The following is a 9617-nucleotide window of genomic DNA, read 5'->3' as shown; positions in this document are numbered from 1 at the left end:
AAAAAAAAAAAAAAAAAAAAAGCAACAAGGAGCAAATATTTTACAAAAACAATTCATTTTTCTTAATGCACCAATAAAATGTTTAAGTACTTTACAGAAAAATTAAGCAAAGAACACATATTTTACAAAAACAATTCACTTTTTTCTTAAAATACCCATGACACAGATGAACTTGAAGCTGTAGGATTTACAGCATTTTACTTCACTGATTATATGTGTACAACAGTTCCAATAAGGACAGTCATTGTAAAAATATCACATGGAAGAGAAGAGTTCTGTCACCAGAGCCATAAAAGGCTAGAACATAGGAGGGGACCAGAAGAAAGATCACATAGAAATGGAAGGTATGGAGTCAAAGCTCATAGTCCCCCTGGGGAGGCAAACATACATGCACCAAGGGAATACGAGCCACACATTTCGTGCTAAAATCCACTGTGAAAGAAAAAGGCCATGATGGCCTCGAACTGACTGACTGGAGAGTGGCAGGTGCTGCCTGGGCCAAATAACACAGGCCAAGATGACAGCAGAAAGAACAAAACCAAAATATTTTGTACATTCCATCAGATTTCACTTCAGAGTTATCTTTGCCAAGAAACCAGATTTTATTTAAGAAATATCTTTGCCAAGAAACAAGATAGCAGAACTAATCTGAGTTCTATAAAAATATTTTAAGGCATGTTTTTTAAAAAAGGCCCCTAACTGATATTTATAATTCTAATGTATACTAAGAACAATAAATCCTTCCTGAAAACGGACTTTCTTTACAGAATACTCGTTGTGAAAATAAAAACATATTTTTGTAATATTATCATTACGTTTGCCATCTGGTCTCCACGCCAGACAGGTCACTTCCTTTCCCGTATTTTCATTTGGTGGAAAACTCCAAACTCGATGAAAACTTGCAAGTCGATGAAGTAACACCTAAGACAAAGCAGATATAACAGCAGGAAATTTTAAAAAATCCATTTCCAAAAATAAAATATACCTAGATCCCTACTAAAAACTTTTTTAAAATTACTATCTCTCAAGCATAGTTATCAGAAAAATAGAAAAAGACAACAGTGTCTGAAAGAAAACAAAGTGTTTTAAAATAAATGGGTGAAACAAGGTCTAATTCAACCGAGTACCTAATACATCTTCCCATCTCTTATGTCAATGGGAGACTTGCCTTTTAGAAAAAAGAAGGCTGTCCAGGATGACAACCAAAAAAGAAAAGAACACAAACATCACTAAAAAGGTAGCTAGCTGTAATATAGTCAAATAATACTAAGCTTGGAATTAGACCACTTGGCATCTAATTTCAGTTGTGTTACTCACTAGCCATGGATCTTAGCCAAATCACTTAACTATTCTAAATGTCCATTTCCACACCAGTAAATTCCCACCTTGGAAGGAAAAATGTTGCCCAAGAGCTCTAAGACTGATCCTGTTGCAGCTTCTATACAACCATTGACAATAAGGAAGAAAAGTCCTCACAACGGCGCATGCTCCTAGAAGACCCCTCTCAATCTCCATCGACTCCACACTCAGCTTCACCACCATGCCCTGCCTTACCTTACAGCACCCTTCACTCCTGGTAACATCATCTCTCCGACTTGACCCTCTCTTTTTTGAAACCATTCCTTACTTCTGAAACCCTTCCTCCGTGCTTTCTGCAGCTCAGAGTCAGATGTCATCATGAAATTAAAATCTTCATACTTTTATCAGAAATGTGCCTCTCACCAGAGGACATGGCTTCCCTGCAGCCTTCCTAGGTGGTGACCATTTTGTATCCCACAGACCCTGTACTGCTCCTCTTGGGCTCAGAGATGAAGCAGGTGTCTTCCTTGATGCTCAATGCCATTTCTTCTCTTCTTGAAAATCTCCTAACTTTGAATCACATGCAGTCAGGCCATACCACCCACTATCCCCTTAATTGCAGTCCTTTACAGACCCCTAGGCCATTCCCCTCATTCCTTGAAGATCTGCACACCTGGCTCGCTCATGCTTTCTAACAGCACACTCATCCTCATTTTTGGTGATTTCAGGAGCTGTATGTCCTGGCTTTTCAGCTGTCAACTACCTCACCTCCAGTGATCACATCTTCTACTGCACTCAGCCACTCCCGGGGTCACACCCCCAGCCTGGTCATTATCAACAACTGCAGGGCCACCAAAATCTCCATTTCAAATTTCCCACCTTCCATCCACCACCCCTCTTCCAGCTCATATCTGCAACACTCAACTCCCATTCTTTGACCTCACCGGAATATACAGTCTATTGATTCTACCCCCTAGTCACTGTTCCTCCCCCTACACCTGCCCTCACTTACCTCCTTAACCAGGTTAGAACCCAAAGTTCATCAACACAATCACTCCCCTTGCACATAACTTCAACTCTTTCATCTTTCTCTTGCTAAACAACAATCCTGGTTAAACCCAACTGTACCTGCACCCACACAAACAGAACAGACACAACCTCATTCAACCAGTGTCTCTCCAATAAGAACACTGATCTTGTGGTGCTCTTAACACTGACTGACAATCCTATTTAGGTTTCCCAAGTCGACCTGCCTTGTTAGCTTTTTCAGGCCTCTTCTTTCTCCTCACGCTTGCAATATTTTCTTCTCCATCTTCACTCACAGAAAATTCCCTTGCTTCTTCCTTCACTGAGATATGGATGTAACAGTGCCCACTATCATGCCTACCCCTCTGATCGCACAGATGTGCCTCCTTTCTACCTTCCCTCCTACTCCTGTGGTTGTACCATCTGCTGTTCTCTAGAGCCACGACAGAGTTTCAAAGCATCCCGGCAGCGGAGGGAGACTAGATTTCATGGAGGGGCCCTGAAAAATTAGACATCAATACCCTGGCGACTGGGTCATGGTAGATAACATGGTGCTGTAGTCCGCAGGGTGCTAAGATTTCCTTACCACCTAGTTTTCAAACTTAACTCTACACAACTCTCACCTGGCCAGATAACGCTCAAGCCAGAGGCGGAAGGATGCACAGGTGAAGGTTTCCTTACAAAACGGCTGGCAAGTAATAATTCTCAGCAGAAAGCTGGGTACAACATGTTTATACTCGATGAAGTTTAATGTGAACTAGAAATATTGACAAAACCCATGCACGTTCTGTCTGGAATCCAATGATGCATACCTTCCTTGTCCAATTTAAAGGTATTTTTTAGTGGAAGTTGGTTATCCAACCCGTAGTATAAAACGTGGACAAGAGACTACAGATTCTTAAATATAGATTCTGGGTCAGCTACATGCATACAGTCTTGCAGCTAAAGTTCGAAAATAATTCTTCCTTCTGCTATTAAAACTGTAAGCAAACTTAGGGCAGGCCCTGAATCTACCACTATGTCTAGCTCATGGGTGACACATCGTGGGCTTTTTAAAAAGTTCATTTAACTAATAAAGCGATGAGTGAAGACGACTTGGGGATGCAGGATTGCCTGACGGTGTTAAGCTGTGTGAAAACTGTTACTTTAGCAATAAAAGTATAGAAAATGGCAAAGACACCACCTTTCGCATATTACTTAAAGTTTACTGCCGTCCTGGGAGGCAGGGAAGGGGTAGCAGGTGGCCCGCCATGTCTGCAGAAGGGGAAACTGAGACTCCGGCCGCCTGCGGCCCGAATGAACAGGCTCGGTGTTTTTGGGCCCCCAGTGGGCAGACCCAGCCCAGGCGGGCTCCACCGGCTCACTTACCTCGCCCGCTGTGTTGGCCAAAGCAATGAGATCCCGCTTGGGAGACCAGACCAGGAAAATAATCTCCTGCGGGAGCTGCTTCTCTCCCACCACCCGGAAGGACGGGAAACAGGTCGGAAAACGCAACATGGGGAAGGCCCTGCAACGACACCCCAGTCAGAGGCCAGCAGGAGCTCCCGGCCCACCGCCAGGAGCCCCGACCGCAGCGGTACCTGCAAGAGTCCCCACCAGCGACCAACACGGCCCCAGCGGCCTCTCTCCTCCCTCTGCCGGCCGCGCGCCGCAGCCTCCAGACCGCCCCGCCCTGCCGCTGTCGCGCGCTCCAGGCACTTCCGGCTCCGGGACTGCCTCGCGAGAGGAGAAGGCGGGGCGGGGCGGGGCGGGGCGGGCACCGGGCCTGTTGAGGCTGAGAGCCAGACGGGGCGGACTGGGACAAGGCGCGTGGGCGGGGCAGGGTGCAGCGAGGGGCGGAGCGAGGTGGGGGTAGAATGGGGCCCCTGGGAGGGGCACGGAGCAGCGAGGGGCGGAGCGAGGGGGAGGGTGGGGCACGTGGGCGGGGCAGGGAGTCCCGAGGGGAGCGGAGAGGGAGAAGCAGAGCGGTGGACCCAGCTGCAGGTGGGAGCGCTGGGCGCTGGGACGTGGAAGGCCGCACGCGGATTTTTTGGTAACGCGTGTGTGCCCGCGTGTGGGCACGCTTACATACCTTTCCAGTTTTCCCAGAAATTCGCTGCTGTGTTCGAAGAGAAGGTAGGGATGTAGGGGGAAGGCTTCAGTGACAATGGGGGAATGAAAATGAATACGAACTTTAGGTTCTGATCAGCTGGAGCCTCCTCTGACAGCCTCCAAACAAGTAGTTCTCATGTCAGTCCTGGTGGCTCAGTATAGAATTTTAAAAGTTCCCCTGTCCAAGCAGGACCCCAAACCAATTAAAAGAGAATTACCCCTGGATGGGCCCAGTATTTACTAAAACTCTGGGTGATTCCAATTTGAAGAGGGAAGAGGTACCTGCCCCAAAACCTCCCTAACAGGCAAATAATACTGTGACTCCTCATCCCATTTAACCCTCACAGCTTATTGGTAATTGCAGCCCCATCATAACGAATGAGGACTGTGGGCTCACACACGATTTCTTCTATAGCTTCTTGGGCATTTACTATGTGGAAGAACTGGGGCTACACGAATGCATGGGACTGGCTTTGCCCAAAAGGCTCACAGGCCCGTCTGGCAGTCTTGTAAATCAGAACTCATCTGATATTGCTTTATGTAAGACACATTTAAATGAGTCAACATGTTCAGATTTCCCACAGCTATGACCTCCCTGAGAGAAAGTGACAATGTCATCCTAGGGTTCTTAAAATCTGTTGGAAATAGATGTTCGGTGCTGCAAAGAAAAATTAGCACTGAGACAAAGGATTTTTCCGCAACGCAATTTTTACTTCCTGGACTGCAGGAAGGGTACTCTCACTAGCTGTCATGCCACGAGAATACAATGAAGAAAGGAAAATACACAAATTTATCCCATATGCATTTGGGGTCATCCTTACTGCTGTGTCTGAGCTTCATTAGCTGGAGCCAGACCTCACAATCTAAACTAAAACCCGATTGGCTAACAACTTAAAACTTTTCTACACAGGTAAAAGCAATGGAGAGCTGGGATATGCCTGGTTCAGCACAGATATCTTGGTTAAAGTACAAGAACATAGAATATACTATTTGCATGTAAGCATGGCATGTCTAACAAGTACATAGGATAGGGCTTAACAAAGAGTTATTAGCACACTTATTCTTTAATAAGCAAGGAAACTTTAAAAAGGACCTTTTCTACTCCCCACAGACCTATGGTAGAAAGCCATCTACTTTTCACTACCTTTCACTTATTCAATGGAGAAATAGGCCTCGGTGTGGATAACCCGCCACATAGGCACCAAGGAAGGAGAGCTAAGCAAAATCCTGGCACAATTAAGATCTGAAGAATACCTCAGTTTATAGTGTTACTACTCAGTAATTTCTTTATATAATCCTCTATATATAATCATACATTTGTTCATAGAATGAGTGCCTAAAGGATATCTCACCACTCAGTTATTATGACTATATCTTAGTTCATAATCAGAGGAATGCCTGGAGTAGACACGGTACAGAGCATGAATTAAGGAATAAGCAGCTTATAGTCAGAGGAATGTCTGGAGCAGACAATGCAGAGAGTGATTTAAGGGAAAAACAGTTATACCAGGACAAGAATCCATGGCCCAGGCGGCAGCGTCCAGTATCATAAAGATACCCACTGTATGGCAGGCTTGGGGCAAGAGCCACTCCTCCTGATAAAGGAGTTGTAGGACCTTGCATCTTCTTGTGGAAGGCTGCCCTCAGACCGGCAATCCCTCGAGCATCTGAGGGCTGAAAACCCCTCCGGATAATCGTACCTTGGTGACTGTGAACTTTATTAGCTGTTGTTACTGTGCTGCCCAAAAAGCACCTTCCTACAGAACTCATTGGAAGCTGCCAACAGATGGCGGTAACACTGACAGCTCTGTCACTACTGTGTGACTTAAAGCATCCTCCTATAAATCTTAGAAGTAGCTTGCCCGTAGATAGATGTATTGCACACTGCACCCTCTTCACTGCGCACAGTCCACCTCCATGCCTCAGTGACCTAACGGGGGTGGACACCTTGCTGCACACTGTCCACCTCCTGGCCTAGGTGACCTAATGAGGATGGACCCCATGTTTTATTGCTCACGACCCTATCACTATCCTTAAAGATGATTCCAGTCACTGTCCTGCCCCCTAACCTATACACAATAAATACTGATGCTTCTGGACATTCGGGGCCTCACCTGACTCCGCTTATGGGTGGCATGGCCCCCCTGAGCCCAGCTGCGTTTTCCTTGTACTTCTGTCTGCTGTCTCTTTATTTGTTGGATCCTGTACCTCAGCACAGCATAAGGGACACACCATGACCCGGTGGGGCCCTCAGCCCTACGCTGCAGGACCTTTAACTTCCAACAAGCCCCCCCTCTTGACCTCTCACTGGATCTAGCCCCTGGGAAGTAGATGATGGAGGGAGATTAATTCATTCAGTTTCAAGTCACTGATTTGTGCCAGGCACTGTTCTTAACCCTTGACTTCCTCTCAGTGGCTTTGCAACCCTTGCCTTTGCCACAAACAACTTAGCATGTCCCCCCAACTCTTCCAGAATCAACGTTTCTAAGGTGAAAATGCACTTGCCTTTGTTTTTCACAAATGCAATTTCAGGTGTTGTTTGGGGGCAGTTATAACGGATCATCTGGTGGGGGTCCAGTGTCTATGCACTTTACATTCTTATGGAAATTGAATGTCCATTTTCCTTGAACTTACCTGACTACAAACACCCATACAACTCATGAAAATGGCTGTTCCCAGAGGCATAAATAGTGTACTGCAAAGGACAGAGTATGACCACCTGCACATGAAGTATTCACAGAATATGAATTTCCTAAGCCTTACAGCAAACGAAACAGCACAGGTGTGGAGTTCCAGGTGTGGGCAGGAAACAGCAGAGTTATATGCTGCTACAGACCAGGGGTGTCCAACCTTTTGGCTTCCCACATGAGAATTGTCTTGGGCCACACATAAAATACACTAACACTAATGACAGTTGATGAGCTTAAAAAAAAAAATCACACAAAAATCTCCTAATGTTTTAAGAAAATTTGTGTTGAGCTGCATTCAAAGCTGTCCTGGGCTGCAGGCTGCGGGTTAGACAAGCTTGCTATAGTCCCCTCATATGTGTGGTAGGCAGTGGCGGCAGGGATCATTCCTGGAAATGATCCAAAGTAGCTGTAGACAAGAAATATTAACACAGTGTTTCCAGTCTTTTCCTCCTTTTTAAAATTTTTATTTATTTATTTTTTAAATAAAGCCTATAGCACCCAGTATTCCCAGTGGTCTCCCATCCAAATACTAACCAGGCCTGACCCTGCTTAGCTTCCGAGATCAGACAAGCTCAGGCGTGGTCAGGGTGGTATGGCTGCAGACTTCCAGCCTTTTCTCTTTCCCACTGTCCCATAAAGATTTTTGCTTTACCTACTCCATTTGCCTCCCCCATCCTTAGGAAAATACTACTTTGTCAAACTGGCTCATTTGTGCATTTGTGACACAGAATAAAGAGGAAAAGGGAAGAAGGCTCCGGGACCAGGCATCAGTGCATTTTAAGGAGGCAAAGGCAGGAGAAATAAATACTTAAGCATGTTCATTATAAGGTTATTAACAAAAGTGAAAGAAATGCAAACAACCTAGATGTCCCATCATAAATTTTTTAAAAAATATATCTATCCTGAAGAATACTACACAGACATAAATCAATGTTCACAATATACTTATGAAAAAGCATGAATCACAAAACAGTGTGTACTTAAAATTCCATTTTTGTGAGGGAAATTTTAGCATGTGTCTGTATACCTATTTATGCAAGAACCTATCTTTGGAAGGGTAGACAGGGAAGTTGTAATAGTGGTTATCTCTGGGTAGTATCTCTGGGTGGTAGGGTAAGAGACACTTTTATTTTTCCTTGATTTACCTGGCTCATTATTAACTGTAAAGTTAACAGGCAGCAACATTTGTTTTCCTCTGTCTTCTTTAAGCACGTAGAAAGTTTGGGCTGACCTCCTCCAGTGTTTTCCCACTCCTCCTCTCCACATTTGTAGATGTCAGAAACAATTGCTTGTTCCTCGGTGCCAAAAAGAAGAACTAGTGATCAGAGAAAGATCTTCTCAGCAAGGCAATTTACTTCTATAGAAGCATGCATCTCACCGATGGAGCAATGGCAAGAGCACACCTGAACAAGGGAGGGGAAGGGGTTTTTATCCCTGATGCAGGTATCCCCTACTGCTGTGTCATTCCCCCTTTGGCTAGGGTTGGACCACATAGTCTAAGCTAATTCCAATTGGCCATTTTAAAGGGAGGAGGGGTATGAGCCAGAGTGGTGGGGTAAGCAGTTTGGCAGAAAGGATGGTTATGGAACAGGTAACTAAAGGTGACTCACGTCAGAGCAGGTGACCAGGGGTGGCTCAGGTCAAAGCAGGTGACCAGGGGAACAGATATGGACTGCTGATTAGAACTGGCAGGAAAGTTGTGTACTGAAGCTTGAGGCAATGGGGTGAAGAGAACCAGGAAGTTAAGCTTTAAAATGGAGAACAAAGAATAAGAGAGATGAACATACTGACATACTGATTCTTTGAAGAGAAACTTGGAGCTCAGTCTCTTTAACACAGATGAAGAAATTGGCCCATCTATTCAGGCCTACCATCTTAGAGATCACCAGCTGTTTCACCTCTTCTGGTCTCCAGTGGTATCAAGCAACTAAACCAGGGACCTTGTAACTTTCCTGCCATAGAGAGTTGGGATAAAACTCAACCTTCAGAGCTCTGAGATCTTGTTGCTCTATTTGTCTCATCTTGCTGAGTTAACACTTACACTAAATTGCCTGAAATCAGAAGGCAGAGATCTTATCTCCACTTTATTGCAATGACCTTCTTAGCTGACCCTCAAGTAATTTCAACCCAGGTCCTCATGGTCCATTTAAAATCACATCAAAGAGAAAAACTGGATTTTCCTTTAGATTTTGTGGAAACTGTCCTACCTAGGCAGCTCTAAGTGTATCCACTTCTTACATAGCGTGGTTAGGGTAAGGCATAAAGCGGCATAATAAATGGCACTTCCATTCACTCCATATTTACAAGCACCTGCTACCCCGAGGGTGAAGAAATGTGTTAGCCTGGCTGCCTGCTTCCCATTAATTGAGGTCACAGGTGATGCAGCTGGTAATCTCTATCACCGTAGGTAAGGCACAGTTCTCGTGCCTACTAAGCAAACACAATGTCCACAGGCACTGCCAGCAGTGAGCTTCTAATCTGTACGGAGCTAAACAAGTATGTAAAGTCATT

The 9617-nt window shown here is 45.0% G+C and overlaps 1 protein-coding gene and 1 pseudogene across 2 annotated transcripts in view; both read right to left on the bottom strand.

Annotated features, from left to right (window-relative positions):
* The window catches only part of ANAPC4 (anaphase promoting complex subunit 4), a 40845-nt gene extending 36799 nt beyond the window's left edge, over nt 1-4046 (bottom strand). For both annotated transcript variants that reach the window (XM_017518405.2, XM_017518406.2), the window contains exons 1-3: nt 3906-4046; nt 3694-3832; nt 816-921 (exon numbers count right to left, since the gene is read on the bottom strand). In XM_017518405.2, the coding sequence (XP_017373894.1) occupies nt 816-921; nt 3694-3822 (235 nt within the window). In that variant the 5' untranslated portion in view covers nt 3823-3832; nt 3906-4046. The remainder of the gene's footprint in view (nt 1-815; nt 922-3693; nt 3833-3905) is intronic.
* A 3546-nt stretch (nt 4047-7592) lies between these two features.
* LOC119469491 lies at nt 7593-7710 on the bottom strand (annotated as a pseudogene).
* Nucleotides 7711-9617: the final 1907 nt, after the last annotated feature.

The sequence above is a fragment of the Cebus imitator genome, unplaced genomic scaffold (assembly GCF_001604975.1).
Source record: "Cebus imitator isolate Cc_AM_T3 unplaced genomic scaffold, Cebus_imitator-1.0 Scaffold679, whole genome shotgun sequence".
Classification (NCBI taxonomy): Eukaryota; Metazoa; Chordata; class Mammalia; order Primates; family Cebidae; genus Cebus; species Cebus imitator.
The sequence above is the reverse complement of the archived record's forward strand: the minus strand, read 5'-3'. Positions and strand labels throughout refer to the sequence as shown.